The sequence below is a fragment of the Salmo trutta genome, unplaced genomic scaffold (genome assembly GCF_901001165.1).
Source record: "Salmo trutta unplaced genomic scaffold, fSalTru1.1, whole genome shotgun sequence".
NCBI classification, from domain to species: Eukaryota; Metazoa; Chordata; class Actinopteri; order Salmoniformes; family Salmonidae; genus Salmo; species Salmo trutta.
This window is the reverse complement of record NW_021822704.1, coordinates 25201-42863: the sequence shown is the minus strand read 5'-3', so window position 1 is coordinate 42863 and position 17663 is coordinate 25201. Positions and strand designations below refer to the sequence as shown.

The following is a 17663-nucleotide window of genomic DNA, read 5'->3' as shown; positions in this document are numbered from 1 at the left end:
AGACAATGTACTATCAGATAAAATACATCTCCCTGCATTGAGACAATGTACTGTAAGACATAATTAGCGTTGCAAAGGGAGGGTATATTACTGGAAAATTTCAAAATGGACCAGTAAACTACCAGAACTTTGGTATCTTTCAATGATTGTATGTAATCTATCACAAGACTGACCGAAAAGACAGAATACACCAAAAGGAAATGACAGCTACTGTGACTAAATTACACCCCTGGGTAATTAAGACTAAATATACCCCTGGGTAATGAAGACTAAATACACCCCTGGGTAATGAAGACTAAATATACCCCTGGGTAATGAAGACTAAATACACCCCTGGGTAATGAAGACTAAATACACCCCTGGGTAATGAAGACTAAATATACCCCTGGGTAATGAAGACTAAATACACCCCTGGGTAATGAAGACTAAATATACACCTGGGTAATGAAGACTAAATATACCCCTGGGTAATGAAGACTAAATACACCCCTGGGTAATGAAGACTAACTACACCCCTGGGCAATGAAGACTAAATACACCCCTGGGTAATGAAGACTAAATATACACCTGGGTATAGAAAAATAAATATACACCTGGGTATTGAAGACTAACTATACACCTGGGTAATGAAGACTAAATATACCCCTGGGTAATGAAGACTAAATATACACCTGGGTATTGAAGACTAACTATACACCTGGGTAATGAAGACTAAATATACCCCTGGGTAATGAAGACTAAATATACACCTGGGTATTGAAGACTAAATATACACCTGGGTAATGAAGACTAAATATACCCCTGGGTAATGAAGACTAAATGAAGTGTTTGATCTGTCAAAAACCTACATGTAGTGTACTGATGGAAGCCATAATGACTGAAATGTCAGTACCTTTATACTGTAAAACAAATCAGTCAAGAAGAACATATATATTCTGAAATGAGTTGTGATGACTATCTTCTGAAGAGAGCCAATAGCCTTGACATTGTCTTCTATAACGGAGAAATGTGTACCTTAAAAACTCAACTGTACTGCACTATCAAAATGGCTGATTACCACATGTCACACAAGGTTACCTTTTCCCTTTGCTAAATGAGTCTCAACAACACATGTATCATCAACTCAACTCTCTTGTCTTCCTCTCTAGTCTGGAGTGATATACTGTACACCCGTCTGAACAAGTCAAGCCATAATAACCCTCTGACAGAGTTACGACCTCACCTCACCTCTCAGGTCAACCAGTCACGCAGGCAGCCAGCCAGGCACGCAACGCAGGCAGGCAGCCAGGCACGCAGGCAGCCAGCCAGGCACGCAACGCAGGCAGCCAGCCAGGCACGCAACGCAGGCAGACAGCCAGGCACGCAACGCAGGCAGACAGCCAGGCACGCAACGCAGGCAGCCAGCCAGGCACGCAACGCAGGCAGGCAGCCAGGCACGCAGGCAGCCAGCCAGGCACGCAACGCAGGCAGCCAGCCAGGCACGCAACGCAGGCAGACAGCCAGGCACGCAACGCAGGCAGACAGCCAGGCACGCAACGCAGGCAGACAGCCAGGCACGCAACGCAGGCAGCCAGGCAGGCAGGCAGCGCAACAGGATTCAAATATTGTTCGTAATAATTTCAAATACTGTATTTGTGCTTGATTGAGCTTGCCTGTTGCACTAAAACCTATGTAATTATCGCAAAAGTGCAAACCCCACCTATCTCCCTCTCTGTCTCTCTCTCTCTCCTTCTTTCTCACCTCTCTCCCTCTCTCTCTCTTTCCCTCTCTCTCTCTCACTCTCTCGCTCCCTCTCCCTCCCTCCCTCCCTCCCTCCCTCCCTCCCTCCCTCCCTCCCTGTCTGTCTGTCTGTCTGTCTGTCTGTCTGTCTGTCTGTCTGTCTGTCTGTCTCTCTCTCTCTCTCGTCTCCCATCTCATACCCCTCTCTCCCATAACACCCTCCATGAAAGGTGAGGGTTAAACTAGACCAGTCAGAGGAAGTGAGAGTACAGGGACACCTGTTGCTCTCTATGCATATCAGTGTAAAGACATGGTTCACACAGGGTTCACAGTTGGTATGGATGGTATCACTATGATCAGTATTAGGCCCCCAACACGCTACGGCAGCTGTTAGCTGCACAGAGTAGATAGAGGCCCAAATGGAACTCTATTCCCTCTATAGTGCACTACTTTCAACATGAGCCCTCAAAAGTGCACTACTTTCAACATGAACCCTCTATAGAGCACTACTTTCAACATGAACCCTCTATAGAGCACTACTTTCAACATGAACCCTCTATAGAGCACTACTTTCAACATGAACCCTCTATAGAGCACTACTTTCAACATGAACCCTCTATAGAGCACTACTTTCAACATGAACCCTCTATAGAGCACTACTTTCAACATGAACCCTCTATAGAGCACTACTTTCAACATGAACCCTCTATAGAGCACTACTTTCAACATGAACCCTCTATAGAGCACTACTTTCAACATGAACCCTCTATAGAGCACTACTTTCACATGAACCCTCTATAGAGCACTACTTTCAACATGAACCCTCTATAGAGCACTACTTTCAACATGAACCCTCTATAGGGACTAGCACCATAAGGACTAGGGTGCCACTTGGGGTGCGCCCAGAGTACAGATTACTGAACATGCTGTCCTGTCCCTGTTCCTCTTTCTGTTCCTCTTTTCTGTTCTCCCTTATTGAACCCTGAACACCCCCCCTCTCCCTTATTGAACCCTGAACACCCCCTCCCTCTCCCTTATTGAACCCTGAACACCCCCTCCCTCTCCCTTATTGAACCCTGAACACCCCCTCCCTCCCTCTCCCTTATTGAACCCTGAACACCCCCTCCCGCATCCTCTCCCTTATTGAACGCTGAACACCCCCTCCCTCCCTCTCCCTTATTGAACCCTGAACACCCCCTCCCTCCCTCTCCCTTATTGAACCCTGACGCCCCCTCCCTCCCTCTCCCTTATTGAACCCTGAACACCCCCTCCCTCCCTCTCCCTTATTGAACCCTGAACACCCTCTCCCTCATCCTCTCCCTTATTGAACCCTGAACACCCCCTCCCTTATCCTCTCCCTTATTGAACCCTGAACACCCCCTCCCTCATCCTCTCCCTTATTGAACCCTGAACACCCCCTCCCGCATCCTCTCCCTTATTGAACCCTGAACACCCCCTCCCTCCCTCTCCCTTATTGAACCCTGAACACCCCCTCCCTCCCTCTCCCTTATTGAACCCTGACGCCCCCTCCCTCCCTCTCCCTTATTGAACCCTGAACACCCCCTCCCTCCCTCTCCCTTATTGAACCCTGAACACCCTCTCCCTCATCCTCTCCCTTATTGAACCCTGAACACCCCCTCCCTCATCCTCTCCCTTATTGAACCCTGAACACCCCCTCCCTCATCCTCTCCCTTATTGAAAACTGAACACCCCCTCCCTCCCTCTCCCTTATTGAACCCTGAACACCCCCTCCCTCATCCTCTCCCTTATTGAACCCTGAACACCCCCTCCCTCATCCTCTCCCTTATTGAACCCTGAACACCCCGTCCCTCATCCTCTCCCTGAATAACTCCTTCCCCCTTCCCTCCCTGCTCCTGACAACAATTTGCATAGAGTACAACCAGAAGCGCCTCTAGCCTTTTGGGGGCCCTAAGCAAGATATAGTTGCGGGGCCCACCCACCTCACGTGCAAAACACTTTAGCACCCCCCCCCCCCCCCCCCCCAGTGGATTAACTGCCTTGTTCAGGGGCAGAACGACAGATTTTTTCCTTGTCAGCTCAGGGATTCGATCGAGCAACCTTTCGGTTACTGTCCCAACGCTCTAACCACTAGGCTACCTGCTGGTTACTGGCCCAACGCTCTAACCACTAGGCTAACTGCTGGTTACTGTCCCAACACTCTAACCACTAGACTACCTGCTGGTTACTGCTCCAACCCTCTAACCATTAGGCTACCTGCTGGTTACTGGCCCAACGCTCTAACCATAGGCTACCTGCTGGTTACTGGCCCAACGCTCTAACCACTAGGCTACCTGCTGGTTACTGGCCCAACGCTCTAACCACTAGGCTACCTGCTGGTTACTGGCCCAACGCTTCAACCACTAGGCTACCTGCTGGTTACTGGCCCAACACTCTAACCATTAGGCTACCTGCTGGTTACTGGCCCAACGCTCTAACCACTAGGCTACCTGCTGGTTACTGGCCCCAACGCTCTAACCACTAGGCTACCTGCTGGTTACTGGCCCAACGCTCTAACCACTAGGCTACCTGCTGGTTACTGGCCCAACGCTCTAACCACTAGGCTACCTGCTGGTTACTGGCCCAACGCTCTAACCACTAGGCTACCTGCTGGTTACTGGCCCAACACTCTAACCATTAGGCTACCTGCTGGTTACTGGCCCAACGCTCTAACCACTAGGCTACCTGCGGGTTACTGGCCCAACCCTCTAACCACTAGGCTACCTGCTGGTTACTGGCTCAATGCTCTAACCACTAGACTACCTGCTGGTTACTGGCCCAACGCTCTAACCACTAGGCTACCTGCTGGTTACTGGCCCAACGCTCTAACCACTAGGCTACCTGCTGGTTACTGGCCCAGTGCTCTAACCACTAGGCTACCTGCTGGTTACTGGCCCAAAGCTCTAACCACTAGGCTACCTGCCGCCACAAAAATCAATAGGGGTCCCCTGGAGGTCCAGGCCCCTGGGAACATCATTTGATGATGATTACCTCACCTAGTAATGTAGAAATGTTAGCTGACATGGGCTAATTGATTGAAATTGCACCTTGTGTATTTTTATATACTGTAGTCAGAGGAGCTTCTGACTGGAACATGGCATGACATCACAAGGAAGCCAGCTGTTGTTCTGAACAGTGTTCTAGAATGTTTATAGGAGTTCCAAACTAGAACAGAACAAGGAGATACAATCAGGGAAGCATTGGGTCTGTGCCCCAAATGGCACCCTACATACGCCCCTATATAAGTGCATTACTTTTGACCACTGTAGTGCACTACAAAGAGAACAGGGTTCTATTTGGGACTACATGCTCTGGTCAAAAGTAGTGCACTATGCAGGGTTTAGGGTGTCATCTGGGACTCAAACATGAACAGTCAGTGTGTCTGGTCAAGCTAGCCTCAACGTGTGGTGGTGTGCTGTGTTCCTCTCTATAGTAAACAGAGACTGGTAGAAACCTGTCTGGGACATGAAGGTCACAAACACTACAGCTATCAAGGAACACTGAACAACACAGATCTTCCCATTGATTGTGCTAAATGGGAGAATAGAGACAACAGGTACCCAGATAGGATATGAAACCAGCAGTTTGACACAAAATGGTGGACAAAAGAAATAGAGACCCTATATTTCTATGAGAGAGATAGTAGATCCACGGATACAGTATGAATTTATTTTTTTGTTTATTTCACCTTTATTTAACCAGGTAGGCAAGTTGAGAACAAGTTCTCATTTACAATTGCGACCTGGCCAAGATAAAGCAAAGCAGTTCGACAACATACAAAAACACAGAGTTACACATGGAGTAAAACAACATACAATCAATGATGCAGTAGAAAAAAATAAGACTATATACAATGTGAGCAAATGATGTGAGATAGGGAGGTAAAGGCAAAAAAATGCCATGGTGGCAAAGTAAATAAAGTATGGCAAGAAAAACACTGGAATGGTAGATTTGTAGTTTGAAGAAAGTTAAAAGTTCAAATATAAATAATATGGTGCAAAGGAGCAAAATAAATAAAATAAATAAATACAGTAGGGGAAGAGGTAGTAGTTTGGGCTAAATTAAAGATGGGCTATGTACAGGTGCAGAGATCTGTGAGCTGCTCTGACAGCTGGTGCTTAAAGCTAGTGAGGGAGATAAGTGTTTCAAGTTTTAGAGATTTTTGTAGTTCGTTCCAGTCATTGGCAGCTGAGAACTGGAAGGAGAGACGACCAAAGGAGGAGTTGGCTTTAGGGGTGACCAGAGAGATATACCTGCTGGAGCGCGTGCCACAGGTGGGTGCTGCTATGGTGACCAGTGAGCGGAGATAAGGGGGGACTTTACCTAGCAGGGTCTTGTAGATGACCTGGAGCCAATGTGTTTGGCGACGATTATGAAGTGAAGGCCAGCCAACGAGAGCATACAGGTCGCAGTGGTGGGTTGTATATGGGGCTTTGGTGACAAAACGGATGGCACTGTGATAGACTGCATCCAGCTTGTTGAGTAGGGTATTGGAGGCTATTTTGTAAATGACATCGCCGAAGTCGAGGATTGGTAGGATGGTCAGTTTTACGAGGGTATGTTTGGCAGCATGAGTGAAGGATGCTTTGTTGCGAAATAGGAAGCCAATTCTAGATTTCACTTTGGATTGGAGATGATTGATGTGAGTCTGGAAGGAGAGTTTACAGTCTAACCAGACACCTAGGTATTTGTAGTTGTCCACAAATTCTAAGTTAGAACCGTCCAGAGAAGTTATGCTGGATGGGCGGGCAGGTGCAGGCAGCGATCGGTTGAAGAGCATGCATTTAGTTTTACTTGTGTTTAGGAGCAGTTGGAGACCACGGAAGGAGAGTTGAATGGCATTGAAGCTCGTCTGGAGGGTTGTTAACACAGTGTCCAAAGAAGGGCCAGAAGTATACAGAATGGTGTCGTCTGCGTAGAGGTGGATCAGAGATTCACCAGCAGCAAGAGCGACATCATTTATGTATACAGAGAAAAGAGTTGGCCCAAGAATTGAACCCTGTGGTACCCCCATTGAGACTGCCAGAGGTCCAGACAGTAGGCCCTCCGATTTGACACACTGAACTCTGTCAGAGAAGTAGTTGGTGAACCAGGCGACGCAATCGTTTGAGAAACCAAGGCTACTAAGTCTGCCGATGAGGATGTGGTGATTAACAGAGTCAAAAGCTTTGGCCAGGTCAATGAATACGGCAGCACAGTATTGTTTCTTATCGATGGCGGTTACGATGTCGTTTAGGACCTTGAGAGTGGCTGAGATGCACCCATGACCAGCTCTGAAACCAGATTGCATAGCGGAGAGGGTGCGGTGGGATTCGAAATAGTCGGTAATCTGTTTGTTGACTTGGCTTTCGAAGACCTTAGAAAGGCAGGGTAGGATGGATATAGGTCTGTAGCAATTTGGGTCAAGAGTGTCACCTCCTTTGAAGAGGGGGATGACAGCAGCTGCTTTCCAATCTATGGGAATCTCAGACGACACGAAAGAGAGGTTGAACAGGCTAGTAATAGGGGTTGCAATAATTTCGGCAGATAATTTTAGAAAGAAAGGGTCCAGATTGTCAAGCCCAGCTGATTTGTATACGTATGAATACAGTAGTTTGACACAAAATGGTGGTCAAAAGAGATAGAGACCCTATATTTCGATGAGAGAGATAGTAGATCCACGGGTTCACTATGAATACAGCAGTTTGACACAAAATGGTGGTTATCAAAAGCGGCAGCTGTCAAAACAAGTCTTTAGACTACCTGTAAGGCAGTAAGGCTGTGTGATTCCATAGTTAGCTGCCTTACAACCCTTTGTCTAAAAGAAACGGCAGGAACTCATCTCAGAACACATCAACAGGATCCAATGGCAACTAAATAGCAAGGGTAGGCCGTCATTGTACATAAGGATTTGTTCTTAACTAACTTGCCTAGTTAAATAAATAAATAAAATACATTTTGTTAAGTAAATAAAGTTTCAATTAAAAATAGCAGCGATATTCAACGGCAGTCGTGGTGGCGGGGGCCCCACAGGACAGAACATGTTCGTTCCATCCAACAGTAGCACACGGGATTCAACTAAATAAGTGTTTGATGATGAGCAGATTAGTTGAATCAGGTGTGTTAGTGTTGGACTGGAACAAAAGAAAAGTGCATTACTGTCTGTGTGAAACAGTGTTGCAGTCTGTCCCTCACTGGCTGCACAATGGCTTCTTTCATTTAGTCAGCGCTGCCCTCTGGTGGTGTTTCGGTGTATTACATCCCACTACCAAAAGACAACGGCACCGATAAGGATTCAACCGAGAAGACTAATTTCTAATACTGTCGTTAATGATGATACATGTATGTTCGCGTTTTGGTACATTTCACACTTCATTCCATCCGTCGAGCTAGCAGTCATAGTCAGTAAGAGTGTTGAAGGAAATAGAGGCTTTAAGATAAAATGGCCTCCTTCATTTTAGTGGAAGGCAGTGGAAATGCTGATTGGGCCAACTTAGTGTAAAAGCAGGAAATGTTCAAATACTATGAGTCAATCTAAAATAGTTTTAATAACTGTAGCTGTTTACATAGACTGGCTTTAGTCATATTGCTAAACCACAGCAATAAAACAAGCATAGAAACCCAGCATTGCTGGGAAGGCTAAAAAATCAGATTGTTATTATAAGGGAGAGAGAAAAAAAGTCTCTCCCTCTCTCTCTCTAGTCTCTCTCTAGTCTCTTTCTCTCTCTCTCTCTAGTCTCTCTCTCTCCCTCTCTCTTCCGCTCTCTCTCTCCCCCCTCTCTCTAGTCTCTCTCTCTCTCCCACTCTCTCTCTTCCTCCCCCTCTCTAGTCTCTCTCTAGTCTCTCTCTAGTCTCTCTCTAGTCTCTCTCTCTCTCTCCCTCCCTCTCTTTATCTCCCTCCCTCTCTTTATCTCCCTATCTCCCTCTCTCCCTCTCTCTCCCCCCACCCTTCTCCATAAGCAGGAAGGGAAAGCCAAACTGGGCTGTGTTCCAGGCTATCTAGTGGGAGCTGTCTGTCCATGCAGCCCTATGCCTGCCCAGGGGAGAGAAGGAGGGAGAGATGGAGGAAGGGAGAGAGCGAGGAAAGGAGGGGAAGTAGGGAGGGAAGGTGAAAGGAGCCAGTCAGGAGGAAAAAGGGGCCCACAGAGGGCAGACTAACACAATGATCTCTCTAGTGTATCCAGCCCTGTAGCTGGTAGCTTTAGCCTGGATCACAGACACCTTACATAGAGCAGGACTGTAGAGCCAGTGGTGTCAAACCCATTTAGCACCGTGGGACGTATTCCGTCTTCAACGAGGTTCGGAGGGCCGCACTGAAAATGTGTTACTTTTCCAAATGATAGTCCTCCCTGACTGTGTAGCTTTCATTTTTAGGTGATTATTAGCTGGTCACAGTTGAGATACTGCATGAACGTCGGTCCGTTATCATTCTACACAGGTGAGATACTGTATGAACGTCGGTCCGCTATCATTCTACACAGGTGAGATACTGTATGAACGTCGGTCCGTTATCATTCTACACAGGTGAGATACTGTATGAACGTCGGTCCGCTATCATTCTACACAGGTGAGATACTGCATGAACGTCGGTCCGTTATCATTCTACACAGTTGAGATACTGTATGAACGTCGGTCCGTTATCATTCTACACAGTTGAGATACTGTATGAACGTCGGTCCGTTATCATTCTACACAGGTGAGATACTGTATGAACGTCGGTCTGTTATCATTCTACACAGGTGAGATACTGCATGAACGTCGGTCCGTTATCATTCTACACAGTTGAGATACTGTATGAACGTCGGTCCGTTATCATTCTACACAGGTGAGATACTGTATGAACGTCGGTCTGTTATCATTCTACACAGGTGAGATACTGTATGAACGTCGGTCCGCTATCATTCTACACAGGTGAGATACTGTATGAACGTCGGTCCGTTATCATTCTACACAGGTGAGATACTGTATGAACGTCGGTCCGCTATCATTCTACACAGGTGAGATACTGTATGAACGTCGGTCCGCTATCATTCTACACAGGTGAGATACTGTATGAACGTCGGTCCGTTATCATTCTACACAGGTGAGATACTGTATGAACGTCGGTCCGCTATCATTCTACACAGGTGAGATACTGTATGAACGTCGGTCGCTATTCATTCTACACAGTTGAGATACTGTATGAACGTCGGTCAGTTATCATTCTACACAGTTGAGATACTGTATGAACGTCGGTCCGTTATCATTCTACACAGTTGAGATACTGTATGAACGTCGGTCCGTTATCATTCTACACAGTTGAGATACTGTATGAACGTCGGTCCGTTATCATTCTACACAGTTGAGATACTGTATGAACGTCGGTCCGTTATCATTCTACACAGGTGAGATACTGTATGAACGTCGGTCCGTTATCATTCTACACAGTTGAGATACTGTATGAACGTCGGTCCGTTATCATTCTACACAGTTGAGATACTGTATGAACGTCGGTCCGTTATCATTCTACACAGTTGAGATACTGTATGAACGTCGGTCCGTTATCATTCTACACAGGTGAGATACTGTATGAACGTCGGTCCGTTATCATTCTACACAGTTTCCATTTGGCATTTAGACATTTTAAAGTTGCGATATGTAACTTTATGGGAAACCCGACCAAATTCACATCGACATATTAGTTATACAATGGATCTGTCATTCTCATTAAAAGCAAGTCTAAGAACCGGTAGGTCTTTTCTATGTGCACTATTTCTACGCTTCCTGTTCTAAAGTTTCATTTTTTGCGTCTTTTACTTTCTGTTTTGAACACCAGCTTCAAACAGCTGAACATAAAATATATTTGGTAATGTAAAAGATATTTCACAGTGCTTTAGATGGTACATTGATTCTCTACACTACACGTGCTTGTTCTGTTACATAATTAGGGGAACTATTAGAATTTTAGCAACCAGGAAATGGGAGGAGGAAATTCTGCATTGTGCAGCTTTAAAGTATAAAATTAAAAATATATAATACATATTTATATTATTATTATATATATTTTTTAACTCAATCCCCTCGCGGGCCGTATGTTTGACACCCCTGTGTAGAGTCACCTGTTTAATCTACATAGCAGACTTAGTCAGGTCTACCTGTTAATCTACATAGCAGACTGTCTGTCTGTCTACCTGTTTTCATCTACATAGCAGACTGTATGTCCTGTCTACCTGTTCATCTACATAGCAGACTGTATGTCTGTCTACCTGTTTCATCTACATAGCAGACTGTATGTCTGTCTACCTGTTTCATCTACATAACAGACTGTATGTCTGTCTACCTGTTTCATCTACATAACAGACTGTATGTCTGTCTACCTGTTTCATCTACATAACAGACTGTATGTCTGTCTACCTGTTTCATCTACATAGCAGACTGTATGTCTGTCTACCTGTTTCATCTACATAACAGACTGTATGTCTGTCTACCTGTTTCATCTACATAACAGACTGTATGTCTGTCTACCTGTTTCATCTACATAGCAGACTGTATGTCCTGTCTACCTGTTCATCTACATAACAGCTGTATGGTCTGTCTACCTGTTTCATCTACATAGCAGACTGTATGTCTGTCTACCTGTTTCATCTACATAAGCAGACTGTATGTCTGTCTACCTGTTTCATCTACATAGCAGACTGTATGTCTGTCTACCTGTTTCATCTACATAAGCAGACTGTATGTCTGTCTACCTGTTTCATCTACATAGCAGACTGTATGTCTGTCTACCTGTTTCATCTACATAGCAGACTGTATGTCTGTCTACCTGTTTCATCTACATAACAGACTGTATGTCTGTCTACCTGTTTCATCTACATAACAGACTGTATGTCTGTCTACCTGCTTGTCTACTTCATCGTGAACTTGTTGATCCAGGGACACCATAATAAAGACGATCCAGGAATGTGAATCACATGTAGAAATCAAGACGTGCCTATTTAATCATTATGTTGACTGAGGATGTCCTAAAATGTTTACCGTGACCCCAGCCTACCGTGTACCTGATGCTGGTTCTCGTCTCCATGGAGATTAGGTTTGAGTAGTAGGAATCAGTGGAGGTTGGTTGGAGGAGCTATTGGAGGACGGGCTCATTGTAATGGCTGGAATGGCATAAAAGGAACGGAGTCAAACATGTGGTTTCCATATGTTTGATACCGTTCTATTTATTCCATTCCAGACATTACAATGAGCCCGTCCTCCTATAGCTCCTCTCACCAGCCTCCATTGGTAGGAATCCACTTTAAGACATCTTCAGACACCTTGGTTTTGAACGGGATACATTTCCAGACATCCTCAGTTACCTAAGCAGTCCCGGTACACTATTTAGGACATGCTCGGTCATCTCAGGAGTCCCAGTACACTATTTAGGACATCCTTAGTCACATGAAGGGTTACGGTATACATATTAGGACATCCTCAGTCACCTTAGGGGTTATGGTGTACATATTAGGACATCCTCAGTCACCTTAGGGGTTATGGTATACATATTAGGACATCCTCAGTCACCTTAGGTGTTATGGTGTACATATTAGGACATCCTCAGTCACCTTACGGGTTACGGTATACATATTAGGACATCCTCAGTCACCTTACGGGTTACGGTATACATATTAGGACATCCTCAGTCACCTTATGGGTTACGGTATACATATTAGGACATCCTCAGTCACCTTATGGGTTACGGTATACATATTAGGACATCCTCAGTCACCTTAGGTGTTGCGGTATACATATTAGGACATCCTCTGACAACTTCTAGTCATCTGTCTTACCTTGTTCTTGGTGTTGGTCCTTCTGCTCCATGGACACCAGGGCAGAGAAGTGTGCCTGGTCGTAAGCTAGGACCAGGGGAGAGCAGTGGCACAGGTTAGGAGGCACCTCCAGGGGCAGGTAGAGCCCTCCGAACGGGATGGGGGCAAATGCTGTGGGAGGGGAGAAGAGGTCAGGGAATTCTATTACATGGAGGTTGAGATGAAAGGTCCAGTCTGAAGTTCTCTGTTTGTCCCATCTAGGAATGAGAGTAGTTCCATTTATGCAAATGAGTCTTACCAGAGCCATATGTCTAAAGAGTTGGGCCAACTTTTAGGACGCCATGTTAGTGCCTTTGAACATTCCGTATATATCCATTTATGACAAGAATTTGAAATTTTGTACATAGCATTGTTGCCCATGGGGAGCTAACATGGCTGCCATGTAATGTAGTGTCATATAAATGCATCATAATGCAGAAACCTAAAATGTCCTCGCTAACTCTCTAGATACATGACTCTGAGTCGGATCATTCTTCTTCTTTGGGTTTTGTGAGCAGGTATGTCTGTGGTGTGAATATGTAATAATAATAATAATAATAAATAATCATTTGGTGGATACTTATATTTGTCCTATTTCACACATGTACTAGTGTGTATTAATACATGTGTGAATTTGATTATTATTATGATTATGTTTGCTTATACCAACTTCCCCTGAGACGACCTGGGAGAGTGGGGTCACGGCCAGGGACTGCCATTATTAACGGGGACCCTCAGGCAATTAGGGTTAAGTGCCTTGCTCATGGGCACATCGACAGATCTTTCACCTTCTCCTGCTCTGGGATTCGAGCATATTCCTGAGTCTCGGAGCACCTAGCATCTAGCCCCCACTACAATGGGTCTCTGAGCACCTAGCATCTAGCCACCAATACAATGGGTCTCTGCAGTATGTAGCATCTAGCCACCACTACAATGGGTCTCTGCAGTACGTAGCATCTAGCCACCACTACAATGGATCTCTGCAGTATGTAGCATCTAGCCACCACTACAATGGGTCTCTGAGCACCTAGCATCTAGCCACCACTACAATGGGTCTCTGCAGTATGTAGCATCTAGCCACCACTACAACGGGTCTCTGCAGTATGTAGCATCTAGCCACCACTACAATGGGTCTCTGCAGTATGTAGCATCTAGCCACCACTACAATGGATCTCTGCAGTATGTAGCATCTAGCCACCACTACAATGGATCTCTGCAGTATGTAGCATCTAGCCACCACTACAATCGGTCTCTGAGCACCTAGCATCTAGCCACCACTACAATGGATCTCTGCAGTACGTAGCATCTAGCCACCACTACAATGGATCTCTGCAGTATGTAGCATCTAGCCACCACTACAATGGATCTCTGCAGTATGTAGCATCTAGCCACCACTACAATGGATCTCTGCAGTATGTAGCATCTAGCCACCACTATAATGGATCTCTGCAGTATGTAGCATCTAGCCACCACTATAATGGACCTCTGCAGTACGTAGCATCTAGCCACCACTACAATGGGTCTCTGCAGTATGTAGCATCTAGCCACCACTACAATGGATCTCTGCAGTACGTAGCATCTAGCCACCACTACAATGGATCTCTGCAGTATGTAGCATCTAGCCACCACTACAATGGGTCTTTGCAGTATGTAGCATCTAGCCACCACTATAATGGGTCTCTGCAGTATGTAGCATCTAGCCACCACTACAATGGGTCTTTGCAGTATGTAGCATCTAGCCACCACTACAATGGGTCTCTGCAGTATGTAGCATCTAGCCACCACTACAATGGGTCTTTGCAGTATGTAGCATCTAGCCACCACTATAATGGGTCTCTGCAGTATGTAGCATCTAGCCACCACTACAATGGGTCTTTGCAGTATGTAGCATCTAGCCACCACTACAATGGGTCTCTGCAGTATGTAGCATCTAGCCACCACTACAATGGGTCTCTGCAGTATGTAGCATCTAGCCACCACTACAATGGGTCTCTGCAGTATGTAGCATCTAGCCACCACTATAATGGGTCTCTGCAGTATGTAGCATCTAGCCAACACTATAATGGGTCTCTGCAGTATGTAGCATCCAGCCAGCACTACAATGGATCTCTGCAGTATGTAGCATCTAGCCACCACTATAATGGATCTCTGCAGTATGTAGCATCTAGCCACCACTACAATGGGTCTCTGCAGTATGTAGCATCTAGCCACCACTACAATGGGTCTCTGCAGTATGTAGCATCTAGCCACCACTATAATGGGTCTCTGCAGTATGTAGCATGGCGTGTGTACTCACCCTCTCCCCCTGAGTCCCGTAGCATGGTGTCAGCCACCACTATGATGGGTCGACGCAGCACGTGAGCCAGGACAAACACATGGAACTCCTCCAGACTCTCATACACAGGGTCCTCTGAGTTATCCACCCTGCATCAAGACACAACCCTGTCAGACACTAACTAACCATCAGATCTACTGAGCAAACATTTCAAAATATACCTCCAATGTTGGCTGATATTTGAATGTCAAGTGTGTGTATCTGTGTGTGTGTGTGTGTGTATCTCTGTGTGTGTATTTGTGTGTGTGTGTGTGTGTGTGGGTGTGTGTGTGTGTGTGTGTGTGTGTGTGTGTGTGTGTGTGTGTGTGTGTGGTGTGTGTGTGTGTGTGTGTGTGTGTGTGTGTATATCCTGGCCCATGACAACTCCTCAGAGTCCATAGTTTTTTACATCCTGCATTAGCAGGTCTGATCTGGTATTGACCTATAGACACCATCATAACTGATCTGGTACTGACCTACAGACACCATCATAACTGATCTGGTATTGGCCTATAGACACCATCATAACTGATCTGGTATTGGCCTGCAGACACCATCATAACTGATCTGCTATTGACCTATAGACACCATCATAACTGATCTGGTATTGGCCTATAGACACCATCATAATAATGACTGCTGTGTGTCTGTCTACAACATGGACTCAGACTAGTTAAATATAATGACTGCTGTGTCTCTGTCTACAACATGGACTCAGACTAGTTAAATATAATGACTGCTGTGTGTCTGTCTACAACATGGACTCAGACTAGTTAAATATAATGACTGCTGTGTGTCTGTCTACAACATGGACTCAGACTAGTTAAATATAATGACTGCTGTGTGTCTCTGTGTACAACATGGACTCAGACTAGTTAAATATAATGACTGCTGTGTGTCTCTGTCTACAACATGGACTCAGACTAGTTAAATATAATGACTACTGTGTGTCTGTCTACAACATGGACTCAGACTAGTTAAATATAATGACTGCTGTGTGTCTGTCTACAACATGGACTCAGACTAGTTAAATATAATGACTGCTGTGTGTCTGTCTACAACATGGACTCAGACTAGTTAAATATAATGACTGCTGTGTCTCTGTCTACAACATGGACTCAGACTAGTTAAATATAATGACTGCAGTGTGTCTGTCTACAACATGGACTCAGACTAGTTAAATATAATGACTGCTGTGTGTCTGTCTACAACATGGACTCAGACTAGTTAAATATAATGACTGCTGTGTGTCTGTCTACAACATGGACTCAGACTAGTTAAATATAATGACTGCTGTGTGTCTGTCTACAACATGGACTCAGACTAGTTAAATATAATGACTGCTGTGTGTCTCTGTGTACAACATGGACTCAGACTAGTTAAATATAATGACTGCTGTGTGTCTGTCTACAACATGGACTCAGACTAGTTAAATATAATGACTGCTGTGTGTCTGTCTACAACATGGACTCAGACTAGTTAAATATAATGACTGCTGTGTGTCTGTCTACAACATGGACTCAGACTAGTTAAATATAATGACTGCTGTGTGTCTGTCTACAACATGGACTCAGACTAGTTAAATATAATGACTGCTGTGTGTCTCTGTCTACAACATGGACTCAGACTAGTTAAATATAATGACTGCTGTGTCCCTGTCTACAACATGGACTCAGACTAGTTAAATATAATGACTGCTCTGTCTCTGTCTACAACATGGACTCAGACTAGTTAAATATAATGACTGCTGTGTGTCTGTCTACAACATGGACTCAGACTAGTTAAATATAATGACTGCTGTGTGTCTGTCTACAACATGGACTCAGACTAGTTAAATATAATGACTGCTGTGTCTCTGTCTACAACATGGACTCAGACTAGTTAAATATAATGACTGCTGTGTGTCTCTGTCTACAACATGGACTCAGACTAGTTAAATATAATGACTGCTGTGTGTCTGTCTACAACATGGACTCAGACTAGTTAAATATAATGACTGCTGTGTGTCTGTCTACAACATGGACTCAGACTAGTGTGGAAGGACCACCAGAGGGCAGGCTGGGCTCACGGATAGTAGCCCAACAAGGCATGTGAGACCAGGTAACCAGAGTCAATTAAGCACAGCTGACGGTACTAATGAGATATTCTCTTTCCCCTACAAGAGGGAGGATGGAACCAGCAAGAAGGGGAGAAGATAAACTATCTATGGTGAATGGCTACGGAGAGAGAGGTGCTATCCATGAAGAGCCATTAAGACGGTGATGAATATGTGATTGTTGTTATAGTTTGAAGATAATCGTAATGTGATCCTGTGTCCTCTAAAGAAGATGTATGTTGTTCCTTTGGAGATTCTCATTGACTGTGTTGGAGTGTTTGTATTGTCAGAAATCCCTCAATAGAGAACTGTGTTGAATCAAGAAAACCTACTCTGGACTCGTTTATTCCACCTTTCCACTTTAGAGTGACACCAAATGACTTGGTCTGCTCACATTGGTGGAGAATGTGGGCAACAGGTGGACGAGTGACACAAGGATAAGTGAGTAAATCAAGATTCTTCCAGTAGACAGAGGAACCATTCAAGAACGATGGACAACGCCCTACTACAACAGTTGATCACGGCACAGCAGACAACCATAGAACTCCTGCAACAACAGCTGAGTGGGCGAGAAGAACCTAGAGTGAAGCCTAGAGCGGCTGCTCATGCCATCTTACCTCGTCTCTCCAAGGAGGATGATATCGAGGCCTTCCTCATGACCTTCGAAAGGACGGCCACCTTGGAAGAGTGGCCGCCCACAGAATTGGCGAGC

General features: G+C 45.2%; 1 protein-coding gene across 1 annotated transcript in view; it reads right to left on the bottom strand.

Annotated features, from left to right (window-relative positions):
• LOC115183914 (OTU domain-containing protein 7A) overlaps positions 1-15345 on the bottom strand; it is a 38337-nt gene extending 22992 nt beyond the window's left edge. The window contains exons 1-3 of the mRNA XM_029744890.1: positions 15299-15345; positions 14839-14966; positions 12525-12674 (exon numbers count right to left, since the gene is read on the bottom strand). Coding sequence (XP_029600750.1) covers positions 12525-12674; positions 14839-14966; positions 15299-15345 — 325 coding nt within the window. The remainder of the gene's footprint in view (positions 1-12524; positions 12675-14838; positions 14967-15298) is intronic.
• Between the last annotated feature and the right edge of the window lie 2318 nt (positions 15346-17663).